Source organism: Lepidothrix coronata, unplaced genomic scaffold (assembly GCF_001604755.1).
Source record: "Lepidothrix coronata isolate B3197 unplaced genomic scaffold, Lepidothrix_coronata-1.0 Scaffold39, whole genome shotgun sequence".
In the NCBI taxonomy this organism is placed as follows: domain Eukaryota; kingdom Metazoa; phylum Chordata; class Aves; order Passeriformes; family Pipridae; genus Lepidothrix; species Lepidothrix coronata.
The window spans coordinates 2,548,909-2,573,170 of record NW_016690219.1 but is presented as its reverse complement, the minus strand read 5'-3'; the positions used below and the strand labels follow the sequence as shown (position 1 = coordinate 2,573,170).

Below are 24,262 nucleotides of genomic sequence, written 5' to 3'. Positions count from 1 at the left end.
AGTGTGTGATGCTTACTCAGTACTTTTTTTAAGGACCTTACAGCTAGTTAGCAAAAATATGTTCCACATTATGGTGGTCTCTTCTACAGCGGATATTTATCATCCTCCAGTTACACATGGCAAACTGAGGAAAACAGCATTCCTGTAGTCACTGGAGGAGCCCAACACACATCCCTTCCAGTGATCCATTGTGCCTGAATGTGAGGAGATACATGAACCATAGTCGGGTCCTGGATGTACACTTTGGGAAATGCTGTGTCCCTGAACACGTGCAAAAAAGAGATGAGGAAAAAGCCCAAATGGTTCACACCTCCCTTCCCCTCTCCCCTTCACTTTAATTAGCTTATCTATCAGCAGAAAATGTTAAGGCACCAGTAATTCCATTTTAATGGTTTTTCTCACCTGCAGAACTGCCTGGAGTGGTTCATGTTGGGACCTGCTTTAATATTGCCTTTCTCTGGGTCATAGATGGTGGTTGCTCGTGCATAAGCTCCTCCAAGAATAAAGATGAACCCATTGAGAGTGACTGCAGGAGCATATTTGTTATCTGTCAATGGAAAGCAACACTGAGATCAGTTTTAGGCTCAGGTTTGGAGACCGTTTTTTTATTTATACATTCCCGTTATTTATAGATAAGTCACGTTTCTCTAAACCTCCAAAGCTAGGGAAAGAAAAATGAGGAAACCTTTCCTAGTTTTGTTCTCCTCTCTTCAAGTTCTCAGAGGCACTTTTAAAGTTCATCACTCCTTCATCTCCTAGTATGTGCTCCCTCTAAACTGGTAAAGCACAATTATCCTCTCCTAAAGCCTAATGGAGTCACCACGAAAGCTCCTCTGTTACACATGAAATTAAGATGTCAAATTGTTTCAGAATTTTGAATTGCTGCAAATTTTAACTCAGATGCTTCCCATGCCTGTGCAGCAGCTAAGTACAAAAGAAACCCACAGCACGGAGACCCCCTTAATAATATCCAGTATCCAACAGTTGATTCTCTTTTATTTTCTGCTTTTGCTTGTGGGAACGTTACATAATCCAGAAAATTTTCTGAGACCTGATTTCTTTTTTTTGCCTTTATCTGTCTCATAAATTCACCTGCACTTTTATTTTCAGACAGGTGTATCTCCAAGCAGTCCTGCATTTTAGCAACAAACTGTGTGAGGTTGGAGTTTGAAATTAAGCAAGTCTCTTATCCTGAGTCAACTTCAATCAGATTGTCTGAGGATGCTTTAAAATTCTTGTGTTAGCTGTGGCATTATTAGAAATATTAGTAAAACTAATCATAAATTATTGAATAAAATAATTCTAATCTAATTAGTTGGCCTGTCCCTTACTCTGCTAGCACACCATATGCACATTATTAAATATGAGCCAGTTGGGCTGAAATTTCTCATGATGGTGTCTGTCTTGATGCGATGCAGTTTTTTTAATCAACATTTCTGTGAAACAAATCAGCAGTGTCTGGGAACAAAAGGCAGGAAAATACATTGCTTTGGGTTAAAATAAGCCTCACAACCAGTTCACTGAGAAGCAAGAGCCTAAGCCCTTCAGCTCATCCTGGTGTCAGAAGACATGTAAAATTCTGCCATATGTAGCTATAAGTTAAAGCCTCTCCAGAATCTGCATTTTTATATGCTCAGAGAAGGTTGGTCCTCTTGCATCTCCAACAGAGAATCACCCTGGACACAGTCTTGCTGGCTTCAGCCCCTGCAACCTCCTGCCTGAGTGCAGGGAGCTGGGGGCAGCTGGAGAGGAGCTGTGATATCATCTTTACTATGCTCTTACATCTCTGATAACAGCCTCTACAAAACATTGAAGGGGTTTATATGTTCCTCCCAGATCTGTAACACCCTGACTGTGTCCTTTTATGAACACAGAAAAAGATGGGCTTAAACCTCTTGCATGATGTGTTGTAACCCTGAGGATCTTGTAAAACTACCTTATTCCATTAAATATTTAACAGAGATTTAATTTGACAGGAGTTAAGGAAAAGCTGATGAACATCTCCAGAAGAGAGATAATCTCCTTAACTGAGGTTTGAACTGGTAAAACTAGAGTGAAAAGACTGGTTTTGTGGTGTCTGCTTCTGTCCCAACATGGCCATGGGGTGGTCTGGCTCAGTTCATCCTACCCCATATTGTTGTGTGCCCAGGGGGATGCCCAGGGTGCAGCACTCGGCATGAAAACAGACAAAACATGTTATGGGTTAAAGCTGAGCTCCTATTACACTGAGTATCTACAGGCATGTGTCAAAAAACCACGGCTGTATTAGGAAAATGTCACTGATCCTTGGGAACAGATGGGAAGAAACTAATTCATCCAGAAAATAGAACAAGGAGTATTCAGTTTCTTTGCCGTGCCACTAAGCCACTATAATTCATCAGAAGGACTTATCTGTCCTAACAACCCAGCTCCTGTCTCTCTCCAAATCAGACTTGCATATGTGACATTTTTTCCACTTAAGAAACTCATCAGAAATTTTCCATACTTAATTATCACATCTTCTTGATTTTTTTCTCTGACTAGCACTGTTTTGCAGGAGAATGAAACTCTCACATTAAAAAAAAAAAAAAAAGAACTCAGCTCCCAAATCTCACAGGGAAATTATTTGGGGCTCCCTCAAGGCAGAAACAGCGACTTCTCAGGGGACTGAATCACTGACTTCACATTCCTTTTTGTTAAAGAATGAGAGGGAAACCCCTTGGTTATTTTTATAGTGACTTTTTTTTTTTTCTTTTCAAATAGGCAGACAGTCTGATATTCTTTTTCTTCCTTTTTTCGAGAGGCAGTAGTGTTTGATTCTCATCAATTTTTCAATACATCTTCTATCTGTTGTCTTTTTACTTCTTTCGTCTTTAGCTACAATTTCATAAATTGGTATCAGGTAAGTCTGAGATAGAGGAACAGAGAAATCTCTGCTGTTTCTTTCAGGAAGGGAGAAGTTCACAGCAAACAGTCTCCTGATCGTGGTGAAGATATGGCAGGAAAGCCACAAGGGACACCTCTCCAGAGACATGTAGAGAGGAAACAGTAGGTTTTATTTTTGTTTTGTTACCACGGAGATGGAAATTGTTCACAGATACAGGGATTTTGGGAACCCCCAGCCATCATTCCTGATACTTAGGTGTGGATGACCACCTTCAATCTTTACCCTTACTTCATCCCAGGTGCTACCCACACTCTTCCCATGTTGTTGTCTTTTCCAGGGCTCGGTACCCTCATGCAAACTCTCAGGAGACTCCAATTTCTCTTGCTGCTTTAAGTCCTTAACACGGTCATAGAGCAAGGCAGGTGGCTGGGGAGACTAATTTTGCAAAAGCATGTTGTGTTTGGGCTTTTTAGTCAATGCTTCTGGGCATGAGCATGAGCTTCTACGGGTCAGAGGCTTCTGTGGGATACAGTGGGGCCACTGGTTATTTCAAAAGACTGCTGGAAGGAAGGAAGAGAGGGGAGAGGAAGCATGGAAACAGAGAAGCAGCCTCCTTTCCCCTCCAAAGGTCAAGGGGGTTGTCAGATATACTAATTAATTTCAGGCTGGAAAATCTGAAATAGGATTTGTCCCGGGCAGCAAACACATCTGAGATTAAAAGGTAGAATAAATGTAAATGAAATAATATGTAAAAGGTAATCTACCCAAGTGGGTAACATTGTAACATCACTCTCTTTTGTTGTTGCTATGGGAAAATATGCTTGTATTTCTATTCTGTGACAGCTCATTGCAGGAAGGAGTATGCACTCCCTGACAACCCTTGAGCCAGAGGTGTACTTCACATGGGGTTGATAATTTAACCTGCCACCATGCTCCTCACTTAGGAAGGACAGAGTGCTGTCTGGCATATGTTCCATGGCTCTTGAATCTCTCTGTGGTTGAGTAGCACAGTTCTACTTTCCCTTCCATGATTGCTTAAAGATCTTATGTCGCCTTCCAGTAATGAGCTCGATCAGAGACTGAAGTGGCATTACAATGAATGGTAGCAGCACCTCATATGGAAAAAAGTTATTATAACCAAGGTAGTTAAACATTTTTATAGGGAGGAAGAAATGTGGGCACACCACCAGCCCAGGCATAACTCCAACCAAACTGTCTCCCGGCAGGCGTGGGTGGCCAGTGGGGGACTGATGCACTTGATGAAGCAGATTAGAGAAAGGAGACTAGTTAACGCAAACTAAGCCTGCTTTTAATAGTAAGTGCCTCTTCCCCTTCTTGAATACTATGCAGACAAGCTCAAGAATGGCACAGTCACGGATAGGATAACATCCCAGAGCAGCTGGGAGACTGTGGTCTGATCCTTAACATAGCTCATGAGGCCCAAGTGCAGACACTGCCATGAACAGCGGAGTCTCGGGTGTCAGCCCTTCTGGCTCTAAGCTCTCCTGGGAGCTGGTCTCTCCCAACTACACGACCAGCCACCCAGCCCTATGGTTTCCCCACTGACCCTTGAGCAAACCCTCCTTGGAGACCCTAAAGTCGAGTGTCCTCACTTGCAAACACCACATTTTGTGTATGCGTGGAGGGGATGGCCTGTGCCAAAACAGGAGGCTCCACCTGCCACTGCAGGGCAGTTTTAGCATCAAATTTATGGGCATAACATTGCTGAAGAGAGTTGGATAAAGCACAGCCATGGAGGTAGGAGTGAAAAGGAGGACATCTGATAAAGGGCAAACACAAAAAGACTGATTTGGCTCGGTAGAGGGCAGAGAACATGTAGGGGAACACATTGAGGAGTGGAAAAAATCATTCTGAAAGGAGAATATACAGAGGAGAACTGGGTGAGACAAAAGAAAGTAAAATTCAAGCTTACTAGTGGGAAAAAAAATTAAGAACTAGTCATGGGAAGAAAAATACACTGAAGGATAAGATGGAACACTTATTGCTTTGGGACTTGCAGGTGAGAGCCAACCAAACCCTCCAACAAGTACCAAATTACTGGCCTTGAGAGAGGGCCAAGACATATATCTGATTTTTCTTGTAAAGTCAAAAAATAAATTAATGAGGATTATTATGCATTTTAACTAAAATAAGCCAGTGGGCAGTGCACTAAAAAACTGCACAGATGCTGCTAATGCAGTTTTCTAGATGTGTTGTATTCTTAGCCCTGTGATTGTCCTGCTTTGGTTGGACAAACCACTGCAGGAGTAAACAGTGTGGTGAGGAACTAGATACTTGGATTAGAAACCAGAAATGCTCCCAGAATTTAGAGCTCCGTTCTCTAGTTCTCACAGGATTTTAAAATTTAATAGTGGTGATGATTAAACACTGTTTTTCTTACAAGCCAGAAACATTAATAAAAACTTGTAATTCCATACTGACTGTTAAGGGTATCAAAAAGTGTATTTTAGTGCTCTGGCATGAAGGCACAAAGTGAACTAAAAGGCAGTGACAAGGTAATTAGGCTTACTTACAATCCCTGACTTCAGCATGTCTGTGGCCATCTTGTTAAATAAGACAAACCTCAGGAAGCTTGGCATGAAACACACTTTTAGCACAGCTATATAGGACAGCTTGGCCAGAAATGGAAAGGCAGGTGCTGTGAGTACATAGACTGGGTTCATTTACTCTTGTAGGACTTTGGTTTTTACAGCTAAAAACACAAGGTGATGTGCAAGGTGGTTTACCGAAAATACGCAATTTGAAAACCCTGTGAGGTTCCCTTATCCCAGTAACATCAAGCTGTGGGCTGCACTGCTGCAGGGACATCTGTCAACTCCAAAGGTGAAGAGAAATGAGGTGGGGCAAAGGATGGGGCACTGAGAAACACCTTCTCCTCTCCAAATATGGATGTGTGTAATCAACACCTGCCCAGAGGCTCCCACAGCATTCACGTGCAGCCTGTTGGTGAGCCTGCTGTCACACCTACTGCATGCAGGTATCCACATCCCAACACCTCCCGACAGGAGAAGGATAAAGAATAAATGGAAACTGGGAGTGAATTCACTGCACATTCCTAGAAGAAATCCAGGAAGAAGAGAGCAAGGGCTGAACTGCATGGACTTGCTATCAGCCCCCAGAAGGTCTCTCCCCTGCACAGGTAGGATGTCAGTATCCAACCGGCTTCACCTCCATTTAGATTAGACAAATATGAGCCTCCCCCTTGCCATGATTGATGCCAGTGTTGCCTTGAGTTAGTCTGGACCATGATGGTTTGAAATAGATGGACCTGTTGGGTTCAAATGTGTGCCATGCTGTGTCGGACTCACTATCATAAAGTACCACAGTGAACTGAGACAGGTACTACTGGTCTAAAAATCTCCAGAGACATTGGCTGCTTTCAATACCTCCAGCTACTGTTGCATATCTGAGCATGCTTGAGGCATTTTTAAACAAACTGTTGTCCTATTTGAGGTCCAACAGGTTACACTGATCTCTGGGGTGACCTTATAACAACTCACCATCACACATCTCAGTTCACTTAGGTCAGAGGGACAGCTTAAGAATTCACAAATCAACACAAAAAGGCTCTGAGGCTGTCAGAGGCACCCTGGCAGAGATCATAGCAGGATTCATCCCAGCTCCATTTTGCAAAAAAGCACTGCAAGGCTCCTTCTACTCCCTCTTTGTTTTAGACTCTACTGTACTTGGTGTTGCATCCAGTTCCTGGGGAACACTTTACAAATACAGGTGACACTATAGCTTTTGTAGAGCTGGAGAAAGGAAAATATATTTCCAACATTCCAGTGCCTTTTTGTGAAGATCAGGCATCACATCAGTTCACTTTCCCAGACATTCTCCATGGGGGTGCCATTTTTCAGACTCTGTGTTATTTTATTTTATTTGCAAGTAAATTGATGTTATGCATTACCCAACAAAGAACTCCACATTTTATCATATATTTTATGCCTTCAGCTTAACTAATGAACTTTGCTTACACCAAGAAAACATAAATACCATCTTTTAACTTTGCCGGTCTCTTTCATGTATTTTTGTTAGGAAATAATAGTGCACATCCATTAGAACCATGGGTGACGGACCCAACTCTGGATGGTTTAGATAATTTTTTTCCAAGTACACATGATGTTGACGTTTGCTAGACAGTATAACGAGCCCAGGGAACGATTTCTTAGCTCCTGTGGCACTTGTACTATTATGGCAAGGAAAATACATCTTTGCATAATGCATTCATTTTTGCAATGTGCTGTGAGTCCGGGAAAACCTCATACTGTCAGTCAGTGGATTAAATGAACAGCAGCAGCTGTAGCCATGTGATGGAAAAAGCCAGGCAATAGGGTTGTTTGTGCTGCTGTATTACATAAACATGACTTTCGCCGGTTAACGCCCTCCCGCTGGGCGCTTCATGCTGCATCATATGCATGTCATGTTATGTTAGGCTGCACACCAACAGCAGAGAGGGAGTTGGGAAACAGCCTGGCTGTGCAGAGGAGGCTACAGCCACAGCATACCAGCTTCTCATGACCTGATCTAGTAGAAAACCCCAAGAAAAGAGTCGTAATCATTTTAACAAGCTACAATAAAAAGAGCAGCTTATTCTAGTTTTCTGAATATGCTTAGGCCTTACTTGAATACCTCATAACTGTGCTTCAATAATTTCTTATCTGCTACTCGTATTGCTCTATGGCTTAATAATGAGAATATGATTTTTAAAAAATGAAGGACCTCATGTCACAGTTTCAATGCAACCAAGAGGTTTAAAATGGTGAAACACTGGAACAGGTTGCCCAGAGAGGCAGTAGATGCCCCATCCCTGGAAACATTCAAGGTCAGATTGGACAGGGCTCTGAGCAACCTGATCTACTGGAAGATGTCCCTGCTTATTGCAGGGAGGCTTGGATTAGATGACCTTTAAAGGTCTCAAACCATTCTATTATTCTGTGATCTTGGATGTGAAAGCAAACCACTTCAAAAGCAGCTTCTCCGTAATAACCATATGAGTGCTGTGTCTGTGTCCACTCGGGTGCAGCCAGACCAAAGGCTGTCCCCAGCCCAGAGCAGAGCAGCCCAGGACAGCTTTACCCTGCAGCAATGTCCTTGCCAGGCTGAACACTAAACCTCATTTCCAAAGGCAGCCTAAACACTCAGGGTGCAAATTGCCACATAAAGCAAATAAGTTGCAAACTTCTGAGCGCTGTCCTAATTTTGGAAGGACGTTGACACCTTTGATGTTGGCTGGTACGTTGGAAAATGTGGTTTCTCGTCTTGCTCCTTATTCAGTAAAATGTTTGGTGAGTTCAAGGGCATCACAAACTAATAAACACAGTTCCAATAAACTACGTCTTGAAGAGTTCAGCCTCTGAAGCACATATGCCTGTGGACGCAACTGATAAGTCCCAGTTCAGAATGACCATCACTTCCTACAGGACAGGCGGCATTTTAACAAATCCATGAGTGACAATCCATTACTTGAGCAGTGTTGTGAAACCACATGGAGCAACACATGATGCCAGGATGAAGTTCCACTGAACTCTGAGATTTTTTGGATCTAAAATTACTAATTCTTCATACCTAATAACTGATTTCCTTTCTCCTCTGCTTTAAACTCCTCACTTCTAGCTGGAAACTGGCTGTGTTAACAAGTGACAACTGCCTTCAGTAGAGATCCAGATGGGCGCCTCTCTAGTATCCTATTCATACATTTCTGCCAATATCTTATAAACTTATCTCCCCCCACCCCCCAAAGCATTTGCTTTCTGCAAAGGCACTGAAATACCTGTGCAGTGCAGACTCCTGTTTACTCTGACACCATGTATTCCTTACCAATCATCGGAGACTCTATAAAGCTCCAGGAGTTAGTCTGAGGGATGTAGGATTGCAGGACCCCCGCAGCTCGCCCGGCTTCGTTCACCCCTCCGAAGACGTAGATCTTCCCACCACAGACGGTGGCGGCGGCGGAGTGGACGGCCTTGGGCAGAGGAGCGATGGTCTCCCACTGGTTGGTTATCGTGTCATACCTGGGAAGGACAGCAACTGGAGTGAGCTGAGCTGACTGGGCAGGACAGACAGGCAGAAACAGCAGGCTGGGATGCAGAAAGGCAGCTTGACAAGCAGAAGAAAAGCAGAGGTAGAAATGTATCTTTTAACACCCTACAAATTCAGCCACTTGGTAAACAGTTTAATTAATGCTTTTTCTAAGCTTTTGAAACATTGATAGAAGCCCAGGGAAAGCTGGTTCTGTTTTCTGTATATGCCTCTCAAATTTCATTATAGTCCAAGGTGCAGAAACTCTGGACATCTTTGTTGAGATGTCTTCCACTGATTAATTTCTTTTAATGAGTATACAATGAGACTATTCTTGCAAATCAGTGCAGCAATATCCAATAGCAACTATGGGCAGGCAACTGTTAATATATTTCAGTTGTTCAGCTTGTGGAACACATCTCACCTACAACATAATGCAACATGATGGCTCTTTTTACTCTAGTTAAGTGACCAGCAATGCACATTTTGTGCCAGAATAAGTTACTTCCATTTAATTTTCATTGTGCAAACCAAGCTACTGTGCTTCATTGCAGGATGCTGCAAACGTTAATGCTGGAATAAGATTTCACCATTGCATTCATATTTGACATGAAGCAAACAGAAGAGTATGCATGAAAGTGCTAAATTAGTTTTAAGGTCATCAGTATCCGATTTAATTAAGCCATTGACCATAAGGGATGCACAGTTAACAATCCATGGATGAAGATTCATTTTAGACAATATCACAAGTACAGGCGTCCCCTTTTTTTTAGAAGATAATGTGGCAGGGATCCAAATAGCTGCTCTAAAATGAGTCTTGGAGACAGTGGAGAATAATGCAATTTTTAGGTTTTTATATTTCCATGTAATGACACATGCAGTCAAATAGGAGCTTCCTGCCTAGCGATTTTTCAGAATTGTTGACTGTCAGAACAGAAGCCCTCATCATCCATTCAGGGCTTTTGCTCTTAATAGCAGTGATATGCAATATGCAAACCTGAAACAAATCCACGGCCACAAACGCATCGGCAAAAAATTATTTAGCCACAGGGGAATTCTCCCTCTGTAACATGTCCCTCAAATTCTCACTGCCCAAATTTCAGGAAAATAAAAGGGAGAAACAATATAAATGGCAGAAACAGCAGAAAATAATGTGCTTAATGAAAACGCACTAATGAGTTTTCAAGTAATATAACTGAAAGTAATTAACACACTCATAAAACTGAAGCCAAAGCAAGAGGGAGGCAAACTTTAGCTAAAAAAATATTAGGAAAGTCCCTTATAATGAGCATGGAGAACTGCCTTGTATGATGCTCTAAATTAGTTACAGAGAAATTAAATTCATCTACAGCAAGTGATCAAAGGGGAGAAATATAACAATATTAAACAACATGATGCTGGGAGCACTGAAGGTGAAACACCTTTCCTGGGCTGATTCCTGTACCAGACCTGAGGCTGCAGATGCATTTTGACTGCAAAAGCAGCTCCTTTAGGTAAGGCACCTTATGCTGCTGCATCTCCTGCATTTGCCCACAGCAGTCAGAGCAGCACTCACATCCGCCTGAACACATATGCAAAAATTTCACAAAACAGAAATAGTTTCATATGTTGCTTTTGGGATACACTTCAGTAACTCACCTATTGCAGTAATTGGTAATTTAATTCTTGATGTTTTATTAAAATTGGGTTAAGAAATTGGTTATAACCAGTAGAAAATGGGAAGAACAACAGAGCTGAGAACTGATGTAATGTTCCTTCCCTTGTTTCTCCTCTAAGATATAAATTCTACCTGTCACCTGATATGTTTCATCTCACACCAGCCACTCTGACTTAGCACCAGGAACATTTGTGGCCTGTCAAAGTGGTCTGAGATGGGGTGGTGAGCAACCAACTGCCTCCCCTGTCACTGGCAGAAGTACCTGTCAGACCTCAGCTCCCAAGACAAGTATGTTCCTGCCCACAACTTCCTGTTTGTCTTAATATCCTTTAGGGAGAAGGGGTTATATCCTTCACATATGCTGGAATCTGGGTGTGGTTGAGGACCAAATCCATAGGAATACTAGAAAAAGGTTCAAATTACAAAACCCATCATCTCCTTTTCTGGATGAATTTCCCTGTTGGGATCCTAGGTCCTGCAGCCTGTTTTTCATCCACTTCCACTGGTCTCCATTTAGGCTCTATGATGACAGAACTGATCTTTCTTTCTCCTACTATCCTTCATCTGCCACTGGGAAGCAAAAAATCACCAGTTTCACTTCACCTCCTGAAAGCCAAAGGCTGCAAATCTACTGGATATAGGTGCATGTGGGGCACCTTAAAAAAACACTCAACTTGAGGGTTCTTTGGTTTAAAAAATCAGTGAACCATAAAGCAGGTGGAAGCAAGTCCTTGTCCACCTAACACGGGCACCTAATGTGGGTTTTACATGGGCTGCTCAGTAAAGCAACTCTCTTAAGTGTGTGCCTACCTTACCTGCGAGGCTGAAAAAGAGAAATTGATGCCTTAAAGGCTTCCTGATAGCTGTCCACCAAGTCCCTCCATCCCCTGGGAATTTATTCCTCCACTTCATTCTCTCCTTGCAAAACTGTAGACCTGATTTTTAGTCTGCTTTGCTTCAGCTCCCACCCACCAGAAAGTAAGTTTGATTTTTTTTTCCCTGTTGGATTATAAAGCTGTCTGTTATCAAATCTTTCTCTTTCACATGTGGACGTGCAGAAAATAATAAAGTCAACTCTTCACCTTCTGTAGGATAAACTAAGTAGTCTAAGCTCCTTAAGTCTCTGCAAGGCAGGTTTCCATCATTTTGGTCTATCTCAAGTCAGCTCTTAATGTGTTCACACAAGGATTTGCACCAGATTAACTAAATTGGTTTAAAAATGAATGAAGGTGAACCTTTGTAACCTTCCAGGACAGAAAATACTGACACCTGCTTTACCTCTCTGCCCTAGAGCTTTTCCATCTGTTGTGTCATCTCTGGCACTGCCATCACACCATGGCCACTGGTGCTCCTGGGGCTCCTCAGCTGCCTGTCACACGGCCCTACTCAGGGGCCAGTGGGGAGGGAACTGATTTAAAGAATAATCACTTTGATCTCTTTCCATTAGTCAAGCTTTGCATCTGAATCCCCTGTTTGAAGCTGTAGATGGAGACATAATGTGAGTTGGCTTCAAGCCAAGCAAAGGTTTTTCTTCCCCCTCCTCCAATGCTCCCTCCAGTCCCGTTGTGTCCATGCTTGTCCTTGGCTGTGGGCCCACCAAGCCCAGCCAATATGCTGAACTTGAAACTTCAAGGGCATCTCCTTTCACATGACTGACTGCTGGCTTGCTGTCCTTGCATGCTATGGACTCACATGTGGTTTAACACACATGCCCTTGCACACCTTCCTCTGCCCCCAGTGCAACCTCTGCAGTGCAACAGTCCATGGCCCTGCTTTGCTCTGGACACCAGGCTTTCCACGTGTGCAGGACGTGTGTGTCCCTACCTGTCACTTCATCTGCACTGAGCACAGTGACCTCAGCTGACCCTTGTGCAGTCACCACCTTCTCATTTATATATTATCTATATATATATGTGTATGTATGTATATTACTTATATACCCATGATATGGTAAATGATCTGAACCCAGCAGAAAACACAGCTCAGGCTTGAAGAGAGCACAGGCAGAAATAACCTTCCTGGTTTCCACAACTCTTCACTCTTAGGATTTCATCCATGGGCTCGATCTTCCCCTTTCCTTTATTCATTTCCTCCAATGCCTCTTTCCTTGCTCTTTCCCTACCACCTGAGTATTAACAGCAGAAAACCCTGCATTTCAAGCTGTGCCGTTCTCCTCGCTGCCTTTTTGACTTATGATCTCTTCAGTACCTGAAAACAGTAATTTTTTTTTTCTCTCCTCAGTCTCTTAATTTCTCTCCTTCTAAGTTAAATAGCCATATGAGTATCTTCATTTATTCACATTATAAAATCCTTACATCATGGTCAGTCAATTACAGACTGACCATTTCCGTCAGTCTGTAAGAAACCCTTAGCATTATTTAATTACATCTGCAGGAAAGCTGCTATTCAAACTAAAGCTGGACAGTGTCATCCTGAAGAGCTCTTCAGATGATTCACATGTTTAAAATCATAGTACTGGATTACTATTTTTTGCTTTTTTTTTCTTTTCTTCTTACTATTCTGAGGGGCTTAAGAAACTATCCTTGGACAAGGCAATATATTTAATTTTCTTAAGGCATTGTAGAATCATAGAATTATTTGGGTTGGAAAAGACCTTTAAAATCAGTGAGCTTAACCATTAACCCAGCACTGCCAGGCCCACCACTAAACCATGTGCCTCAGTGGCACACCTACATGCCTTTTAAATACCTCCAGGGACGGTGACTTCACCACTTCCGTGGGCAGCCTGTTCCAGTGCTTGAAAAGCCTTTTGATGAACAAATTTTTCTGATTGTCCTAATATGTTTTTGGGAAGGAGGTGTTATATCCTTTACATATGATGGGGCTGGGTGCGGTCAAGGACCAAGTCTACAGGAATACTGGAGAAAGGTTCAAATTACTAAAATAATTTTCCTTCTTTACTGGATGAATTTCACTATTGGGACCTCGAGTTCCACAGATGCCATTTTTCACCCGCTTTCACTGCTGTCTGTGTTCTACAGTGACAAAACTGATTTTTCTTGCTCCTACCCTCCTTCACCCAAACTGGGAAACCAAATACACCCCCATGTCCTTTTCCACCAGGCAGCTTTCCAGTCACTCAACCCGAAGCCTGTAGCACTTCAGGGGGTTATTTTGACTCAAGTGCAGGACCTGGCACTTTGCCTTGTTGAACTTCATAAAATTGGCCTTGGCCCATTGATCCAGCCTGTCCAGATCCCTCTGCAGAGCCTTCTCAAGCAGATGAACACTCCTGTCCAACTTGGTATCATCTGCAAACTTACTGAGGGTGCACTCAACCCCCCTTTATCAGATCACTGATAAAGATGTTAAACAGGACTGGCCCCAACACTGAGTCCTGGGGAGCCCCACCAGGGACTGGCTGCCAGCTGGATGTGACTCCATTCACCACCCCTCTCTGCGCCCAGCCATCCAGCCAGTTTTTAGACACCCAACAGTGCACCCATCCAAGCCATGAGCAGTCAGTTTCTCCAGGAGAATGCTGGGAGAAATGGTGTCAAAGGCTTCACTAAAGTCCAGGTAAACAACATTCACAGCCTTTCCCTAATCCACTAAGTCACCTTGTCACTGAAGGAGATCAGGTTGGTCAAGCAGGACCTGTCTTTCCTAAACCTGTGCTGTCTAGGCCTGATCCTCCAGTTGTCCTGCATGTGCAGTGTGATGGCATTCAGGATGATCTGCTCCATTACCTTCCCTGGCACTGAGGTCAGGCTGACAGGCCTGTAGCTCCCTGGATCCTCCTTCTGACCCCTCTTATATATGGGTGTCACATCTGCCAACCTCCAGTTATCTGGAGACAGTCAAAACACTCCATAACATACAGGGCTACCCCAATGCCTCTCCTTTGTTGCCTCTCCCTTCTGAAGAGTTTAGAGTCATCCACTGCAGCCCTCCAGTTGTGCAAGTCATCCCACCATGTCTCCACGATGGCAGCAGTTTTCCTGCTGCACAGTGGCTTCCAGCTCCTCCTGTCTGTTGCCTATGATGAGTGCATGGGTGCATTACTGATGCACTTCAGTAGGGCTATTGATCCTGCCATCTTTTTGGGGGGAGAAGCCCTAATTACCACATTAACATGTCTCAGTAAAACAGTAGGTTATGAAGCAGTTTTCTAAATTGTATAAAGCTCATTCTTTACACTGAATTTTTTAGACTGCCTTCGAAGTATGCACTGCCAACAAAAGTAATCTCCCAGTTTTAGACAACCCTATTGTAAAAGTGATGTCAGGTCAAGGGGATTCATCTTCTTCTGTCCTTCAAACATATAATAACCACAAAGCACCCACATTTCCACACTTTTAGTCACATATATTGTCTTGTCAGTGTATGCAGTCCTCTTGGCTCTCAAATTGCATATGTTACAGGGCCCATCCATTATCTAAAGACCCAGTTCGCGGATCCACTTCATTTCACCAGGTCCCAACTCAACTCATATCTCAGAAGAAGACATGAAGTGTAATACCCTCTCGCCTAACACCTAATGACTTGCTCCCTGTCACACAGAACCTTGCCAGAGGGGATTGATGGAGAACTGCAGCCGTGCTGTTATTTCCCTAAACACTCATTCCAAAAACATAACTTTCCCTGAACATACACCCGTGTACAGCCACAAAAATGGACTTATAACTCAGCCCCTCTGGCACATGCATATTGTTTTAAGATGAGTAACAAATGACTCCTATTCATCTGTTTGTGACTGATAGTCCCATAATATTATCCATCGAGACAGAATTTTTGCTGCCTCCTTACAGACAAATGGCAGATAAAGGGTAAAGGATCTCAGCCCTGTTGAATTTTATGAAAACATCCACTGTTTTAAGTGGCAGCAGAATTTCTGGATAAGGCTGCACCCTTCAGCATCTATGACACAACCAAAAGCGTGGAGAGAGGAGCACAGGAGCTGATGCCATAAATCATTAGGAGTCTGGTGGTCTTTGGTTTTAAAAACCAAAATGCTGTGAAAATATCTTTGTAAGATTTTAACCATTTAGGATCAAATATTACAAGAATTCCAGGTGGAGAACAAGAAGGAAAATGGCAGAAAATGTTATTTGCTCTGTCTTCAAAGACCCACTGTGGTGAGATACCCTGTAGACTTCATGCTCTGGGTCTGCTAACTGGTGAGGCCAGGGTAGGTCACTTTGGACCAGAGACATGCCCTTCACCATGCCAGCAAATACACGTCAAAACCTGGCCAAAGCTGGGTATGGTCATGCTTGGGCTCACTGAGCAAGCAGAGAGCAAAATGTGGTTGGGAAAGATAAGCTGCATGTGCATCAGGGGAGGTGGCAGGTGGTCCAGTGAGGGAGGTTGTTCAGTGCTTTGCCCTTCACACTGGTGGCACAGCCCAGGACTGCATTGTGTGTCAGGTACCTCCTTCTGAGTGGATAACAGGGCTATAATCTCAGATGCCTCCTTTGGGGTGAAAAACTAACCAAACCCAAGAGAATGTGACTCTGCAATTCCATACTGAGAGGAACAATGTTACTTTAGAGGTAAAAGCAATTTTTGGCATCACCTGACATGGAGCATATGATCATGTCATCTTATTATTTTAACACAGTGCTTTTATAAGACCTGCTAGAATGACAGAGAAGTTTTCCCCCTACTGAGAAATGGTTCTGCAGTATTCCATCGAAAGCAACACAGTATTTGAAGAGGAATGTACAATCCACACAGAAATATGGTAGGAGAAGGTTGGTTCCTTGTAGCTCCTGAGGATGGGGGGGGAGAAAAGCAGAGTCAAGAAGTGGGCATTCACTTTACATAAGACAGCAGACAACTCACCAATGAAAGTGATTTCAGTTTGTATTTTAGTGTGTTTTTTGCAAAGTTGCAACCCAAATTCAGAAAGTCTCACTGCTTGCAAAAATAGGTACAGTGATTTAAATTCCTGAATGCTGCCTTGTCCAAATGGGAAATGCTTTCGTGTGAAAAGGCCTGACTTTGCTCAGCACAGCTAGGAGGGTCAGCTTTTCCTCACCTGCATTTTTAACAGCAGACCCTGAAACACCCTTTCCAAAACACACAGCTTCAGCCATGCCACGCTTCACTTCTGTCACCCCCTACTGTCATTTTTAATACAAAGAATAAAAAAGGAAACATCTCAAAACCTCTCTCATTTCCCAGCGTAGCCCAAAGGAGGCCATGCCGCACTTTTTCCATGGCTCTGTCTCACAAGTCACTCTATAGACAATAGCAGATTAATTATAACCACGGGTTTAGCAAATCCCCATGACAAGACATCCTTATTGTGGCTGAGACAGCGTGTGCTGAAATGATAGGGAGGAAATCTGCTCCTTTCCCACATACAGGTCTCTTGGTGGGCTTGTTACAATGGAAAAGCAGCACAGCTGCTCTCACTGAGCCAAGCAGGGGACTGAGGGCCTGAGCGTGACTTTGCAGGCTGCAATGTCGTCTGTGGCAAGGGCTTGGGTGACTGAGATGAGAAGGAAGGCGGGGAGGGGACTTTGCTTGATTTGGGATTCATTCAACTGACCAACATTTTGGATCCTTTGATAAAGAGAGACCATGAAAATCAGAGCAGAGACAGAAATCAGGCCCTGGGAAAAAAATGAAAAGAGATAATTTAATCAATACCATCTGTGAAGGCACCTATCCTAACAGCATTATTTCGATGTTCATCTTTATCGAGAGAAGGGATGAAAGACTGCATTTCTTTCCTGGGCTCTCTCCTTCCCATGCTCAAAAAAAAAATTTCTGCTAGTTAAAAACTTACTGATTTCCACTGCAGGACAAATACCTTCACATATCAGAAAAAAATCTGCAGAAAAGGATGAGACTTGCTCCAAAGCAAGTCCTGTGGGCAGTGCCTGCCTTAAGCTTGGTGTTAAGGAGAGAAGCAGTGTTCACATTTTGCATTCACTGCTATGATTTGCCATTCTTTCTTTGCTGTCTGCATTTCCCTGATTTGCTGAGAGCATCATCACCAACATCAGTTCTTCAGCCCATGCATGGCTGGGAGGGGAGGCCATCTGCAGACCTTGTCCCACAGCACATGTCCTTTCCAGGGCCTATTTTGTCACAGACTCATCTCCTGGGCAAAACAGTGCCAAATTTGTGAAGACAGAGGAACACAAAACTAAGTCTGTATGTCAGTGGTAATCACTTAGCACCCTGCATACAGACAGCTGGTCTGTCCCATGCACTGAACTAGGCAGAAAATCTTTATGGAAAAAAAAGTCATCACACAGTTAAAGTACCAAAAAGTAGATCTGATGAAGGAAACTTATTTTTGGCATATCCTAATTTCCTGTGTTTTTCACTTTGAAATATTAATAAACTTTTAATACAGGTTTTGGTATTCAGTACTTACAGTATCTACTTAAAAGAAAAAAAAAACACCTGCTGAATAAATGGAATGTATATGTTGCAGATTTAAAGCATCTTTAATCCTAGCCTTTTGAAAAATGTGCTGTTTTTTTCTTCCCCCCAATCTTTCTTAATGATCTATCCCTATTTATCTTGCCTGCTAAGGCAAGTTTTACTAGGAAATGCCTCCTTCAAAATATTGCTGAAGAAGTATTCAAATTCAGCACTTAAAACTGACAAAAAGAAATACCCCTTATTTTTGGTTGCCATTTTCACTAAGGGAAATGATTTCACAAAAATGTGTTACAATGCAATAAGTATTTGGGTAAGGCTAGGACTGTATCAACCTTTTTGGAATGAAATATTCTTATATCCTGCATTGCAAAGTGAATTCTATTTTTTAAAGAAAACATTGATATATGTGTAAAATCTGTGGCTCTACTGAATGTTATGGCTGACATGAAATAAGTTGGTTTTGGAATTCTACTCTGTGATATGTTTTCATTGTGCTTTTCTTCCTTCCTCTTTTTTTTTTAAGTTCCATGTGAAAAAAGAAATTTTTTATATCTGGAGTCTTCTTGATAAGAGAAATTTCCATTCTCTCCCATCTCCATTCAGCCAGGAATTCAAAGCTGTTTCCATTTATTGGTTGTTTTACTCCAAACTTGGCAGGTTAAGGCCGCAGGCCAAGACCACCAAAGGGAGGATCTTCCAGCCAGGTCAAGGCTGAGATGCTTCACCAGAAAAAGACATAAAAGACACTTACTCTGCTGTTGCTTTTTTGGGTTTAGAAGAAAAAAACCTGTATTTTTGTGGTCTGTAAAGACTTTCGCCAGTACTAAATTCAAAAGAAGCTTATTAGTTCACTGTATAACCTGGAAAAATGTCCAAAGAAGCTTAATTCCTCTCTTCACTCCCCTGAGCTGACAAGCCGGCAACTTTTTGTCTTTGGTTTTGAAACAATGTTTTTCCATTGAAGCTTTTAAAAGAAATGTAATCCTGCCCAGTTTCCTCCTTTCTTAGCTGTTATAAAAGCTTATTTTAACACACACAGTCCATTTGATGTGTCCTTTAAAAAGAAAATGGTCCTTTAGCATGAAGGAAAAGCTCCAGCAAAAATCATGGGGTTTTTTTTTTAGGTCTTTTTGGTTTTTTTTACCTTTCCACATGGTCAACGTTGCCTGCCACACCGACCCCTCCAATGGTATAAATTTTCCCATCGTACACCAGACTGTTATGTCGACACCTTGGGACTGTCATGCGGGACACGAGGTTCCAGTTATCGAGCAGGGACATGTAACACCAGACATCAGCGAGCGTGACACCCGACTCCATGCCGCCTGGCACCACCGGCGGGAGAGGGAGAGAGAAGGGGAGAATTACGTGAGATCCTGGAACGGCAGCAGCTTTGCACACAGCAATCAAAGCCAGTTACAAAGTAAAAAACTCTTCAAATGACATTTGACTAATTAAAATAAATCACCCTCAATGCCGAGCATCTGTTCTGATGATGCATATCTGTGTCATTTATTCATGCGCCCCAAAGGCTGTGTTTTTTTTTTTTTTAATAAGATGACATGAAGAAATCAAGATGTCAGACTACAAGGGACATATACATAAGGGGATAGACCCTTCTCAGTGTTCATAAATAACTTCCAGTCTATTAAATTACTGCAACACTTGCAAGAAGGTGTCAGGAGGCTGAGTCTATCTTGGCTTGCGAGACATAGGCCAGCCTGAAATCTAAAATGCTTAATACAGTGATGGATTGAAGCAGCACATATATAGGCAGAATAAAGTCAGTGCTTGCACTGTAGGCTTAATTTCTAATTTTCAGGGACAAATTTCTTATTTATTTTCATTTGCTGATAAAAGAAAGAACCAGTTGTACCACTCCTGTAAAACAGTTCAAGACGCTGTTGTGAAATATTTATACTGGTCACTTTTTAACTTCTAACTGAAGCTTCCAAGGCAGCCAGCCACTTAGTGGGTGTCTTACTATCCCTTTTTGAAGCCCAAAGAGGTGAAATGATTTGAGACCACACTAGGAGTGAGTGGTCGGGCCAGGAAAATGAATTAGACTCAGCTGCATGGTTTAATGAGAAAACCAGGCTTCCTTCTTGGTATTTTGCTCTCCAAACCTATGCTATGCAGTGCAGGGCCCAGTACTTGGAGCTTGCAGCAGTCCATTCCCACTTCTGTTGGTTCCCCTGTCCTTTTTCCTGTGTCTTTAAGTTTGAGCAAAGCAAAATATCAACTGACACTCAGCTACATTTCCAGCCATGTGGGACTTTCAGCTCTCCTTATTGCAGCCACTGAATACAATTCGGTCACTCATCCAGATTCAAGGGAAAGAGCTGAAATAAGCTTTGAAATTAGGATTCCAAGCTTTTGTTAGAAGGTATGGCACAGCCTGAAGTGGCTGTACATATTGGAAAGTACCTCAGCTAAGAATAACTAAAAGTCAACATCTCACAAAAGCCTCCTCAGAAAACTTTTGCTCCAGCTGCTCTCAAGCATGGGTAAACAAGCATGGGAAAAAAAAAATCAAGAAGTAATTTCCAATCAATTCTTAGGGTCCCTATGCAGTATTAATGGAATTTAACACCACAGGCAGCAATTTACTGCAGAAAATGCAGTGAGGAAGCTCGGCAAAGGAAAGGCAACAGCTGTAACCCCTTACTGGTACAGATGCCAGGTGCATCTGTGCTCCCAACTACATCCTCGTATCACACACATCCGCACCTCCCTGCCCAGCCTCCTCTTTTTATCATCCAACCTCCACTCAGCTGCCATCAGAGTATCCTTGCATTGTCTGGTGGGAATTGCTTTTCCCCCTCCAGCCAAACAGAGGTACCAACAGACTGCAAAAAAACAGACACTGTGATGCTCCAGGTGCTGTGTCGACAGCTACTTTGGGAATTAAAGCCTTTTAAGGAGTGTGGTCTCAGTTTCACCAAAAGTAAGAAGATTATAGGGCTAGTGACTACTGTCAAAGGAGAGGTTTCAACAAGTACAAAACATGAATGCTCCTGTAAGCAAATACTTTAAGTGTAGGTCACATATTCAGCAGTTCAGTCTGTCTGTCTCAAATTCCATAACCCACCATTTAGATTCAACTACAGCCAGTATTATAAATCGTGTTTCTATGGCAGTGAAAGCTCTTTGCATGCTTGATGGTTGTCAGACCTATTTTCTTCACATTGCAACTGCAAAATATTGTTGTTGACTGCTTTGAGAGAACATTAACGCCGCAGAGACATGGACAATGATAAAAGCAGGGAAATCCCTCTCTCCCAACCTCCTTCCCACTTTTCTTTTTTTTTTTTTTAACCCCTCAGGAGCAGCTGGGTAAAATTCCATCCTGTCTGTACTGTAACTTTTCTACCAGCCCAGTAAATCTGGGGGATGAATGGACTGAGAGAAGCCCTGTAGAGGAGGAATGGGAGATACTGGTGGACAAAAACTTGGAAATGACCTGGCAGCGTGCACTTGCAGCCCAAAAAGCCAACTCTATCCTAGGCTCATCAAAAGCAGAGTGGCCAGCAGGTCAAAGGAGGGGATTCTCCCCCTCTACTCTGCTCTCATGAGACCCCCCCTTGAGTACAGTGTTCAGCTCCAGGGTCCTCAGCACACGAAAGACATGGACCTGTTGGAGTGAGTCCTCAGATGGGGCATGAAAGTGGTCAGAGGGCTGGAGCACCTCTGCTATGCAGACAGGCTGAGAGAGTTGGGGTTGTTCAGCCTGGAGAAGAGAAGGCTCCAGGGAGACCTTATTTCAGCCTTTCAATACTTGAAGGAGGCTTATATGAAAGATGGCAAGAGGCTTTTTACCAAGACCTCTAGCAACAGGACCAGTGGTAAGAGTTTTAAACTGAAAGAGGGTAGATTTACATTGGACATAAGGAAGAAATTTCTTACGATGAGGGTGGTGAGGCACTGGCACAAGTTGCCCACAGAAGCTGAGGGTAATCCATCCCAGGAAGTGTCCAAGGCCAGGTTGGATGGGACTTCGAGCAACCTGATATACTGGAAGATGTCCCTGCCCATGGTAGGGGAGTTGGAACTAGATGACCTTCAAAGGTCTCTTCCAACCCAAACCCTTCTGTGATTTTGTGTTTCTATGAAATCTGCTGCTTACCTGAGAGATAGATGTTGTCCCCAGCGCTGACCACGCTGAAAAACTCTCGATCATAGAAGGGCAGGCTGGCCAATGGGTACCACTTGTTGTTTTGAGGATTTAAGCAAGTCACTGCTGTTAAAGCACGTTGATTCATGCCAATCATCTGGCGACCCCCAACTAAGACTATTACCTCAGCTACACCTGGGATTCAAGTAAGAAAAAAATATTATAAAAAAGTGGCATCTCTCAAACAGGCAGGAACCTATCAAAAATATTAATCAGTCAGTGTAATTTTAATGTATCATATATAAATCTGTTTTAGAGTCTGCAATCAATCCAAGAAGGGTGAGAAAAAACAGGAATGTGTGTGTAGGGGGAGCAGTGGGTGAGGAACAACACTCTGAACACTCTTGGGAGAAGTAGGGAGGAAGAATGCCATCTGGGCAAAACTTGAGGGGGAAGAAATAAATAGGCAGTTCCATGTAAAGATATCCATTCACTTCAACAGTATTTGAGTGAGACCTGCATGTAGCAAATTCATCTTCCACTGAAGAAAATGGGACTTTTGTCAGGGATTGTGATAGCTTTGGAGTTTGTATCCAGAAAATGTCTGGACTTTGGCCTGAAGAAAAAAAAAAGTTAATGTCTGGAGAAGGTTTAGGCTATGGTTATGCATATTCATCCTGATATTTTCACTGCATGTGCTCTATTGACATATATTTTTCTTGTGGGCCATTTTTTGATTTTTTTTGCTTTACCTGGAGAAAGATTTTCCAGACACAGATAAGATGTGCTCAAGCCATGTATCATGGTCATAATCTACCTGGTGCTTGGAAATGTGATGTAGGTAGCCCCTGCCCTAATACAGTTTGTAACTGAGCTTTATCTGTGCTTGAACAGCTCCCCCAAGCCCATAAGATGCAGGGTGTCCAGCTAGCCAAATGCAAAACTTTTGCACTCCATATCTTAAAGGTTTTATTTCCACTTCACAGCCAGAGTCGAGTCATATCTGATCTCTGCTTACTCCAGACTCTTCTCTAGACTCATCCCCAGAGAGATGGGTCACAGTTTAATCCTGGGATGTTTTCTGGCTCCATCCAAGAATTAAGTGCTGGAGATAGTTTGGACTTAGCATTTAGCAGAAGTGTTAAAAATCTTCCTGCAGAAATTATAAGCCCCTGTGCAATTTGTTTCCAGGAGAGGTGGGCTCAGAAGCAGGACCATGAGGCCACAAGCTGGAAGGAATCGTCATTTTGAGAGCTTGTCTTGTGGCTGGAGCAATTGCTGTGATGTGTTACAGTGCCCAGCCCAGAGACAAGTGTGCACAGGTGCAGGGCAGAAGGGAGATTGCCAGCAAGAGAGATGAGGAGCTGCAGCGGAGAGGAATGCGTCTGCAGAGTAATGGATTATCGTCACTCTTCATTAGCATTTTCAAAAAATATATTTGTGTCATTCAAGCAAGGTTACTCTCTTAGAAGTTATTAAGATAAAGTGCTGTACAGTTTTAAATAAATATTTCTCGGTAACAAGAGATCATTATTTTTGCGCCATACCAGAAAATCTAATCACCTGTGCAAGACATAACTTGATTATAATCAATGACCTCGAGAGGGCATGTGACATGCTGCAGCGAGTCCACAAAGGGTGTTTAGAGATCCTTTGTGCCTCCATGAATGCCGCTGATATGCAAAATAACATGATTCTATATAATTAGACTCTGACCTAAAAAACTATAATCACCCTCTCTTACCCTGAGAGAATCACTTTTCCCTCATCAACAAGCTTCTGGAAATGGATCACATTACACCTACAATTTTATATACATAAAATAAGCACTTTTCAAAAATCCCTTCAAACATCACACCATTAGTCGTCTTCAATGAAAGACTTTTTAGGGTAGATTGTTATTGAAAGTCCTCTACACTTCGTCCTTGTGAAAGGTGTCTTGATGAGGCAGCCTCCCGAAGCTGCAAATGCCGTGGTTTGATATGCCATCTCCGTGCCACATTAGCATTAGTGGCAGTGACAGAAAGTTTTGTCTGGCTTTGTGATTGCACTTATGGGAGGCAGAAATACAGGCAGCATGTTAAAACAATTCACCTGTTCCATCTGACCCCTTCTTGGATGCAGTTTTCCTACATGGTATTTGCACTTTCTGTTAAACAAATATTTAGGCTATTTCTCTCATCACCACAATATGGGCTGGGCTGGCAAGTTGGGC

The 24,262-nt window shown here is 42.7% G+C and overlaps 1 protein-coding gene across 2 annotated transcripts in view; it reads right to left on the bottom strand.

Annotated features, from left to right (window-relative positions):
• Positions 1-24,262, bottom strand: part of KLHL29 (kelch like family member 29) — a 394,362-nt gene that overhangs the window by 13,618 nt on the left and 356,482 nt on the right. For both annotated transcript variants that reach the window (XM_017813094.1, XM_017813096.1), the window contains 4 exons: positions 22,060-22,242; positions 19,078-19,258; positions 8,708-8,901; positions 403-547 (listed from right to left, as the gene is read on the bottom strand). In XM_017813094.1, coding sequence (XP_017668583.1) covers positions 403-547; positions 8,708-8,901; positions 19,078-19,258; positions 22,060-22,242 — 703 coding nt within the window. The remainder of the gene's footprint in view (positions 1-402; positions 548-8,707; positions 8,902-19,077; positions 19,259-22,059; positions 22,243-24,262) is intronic.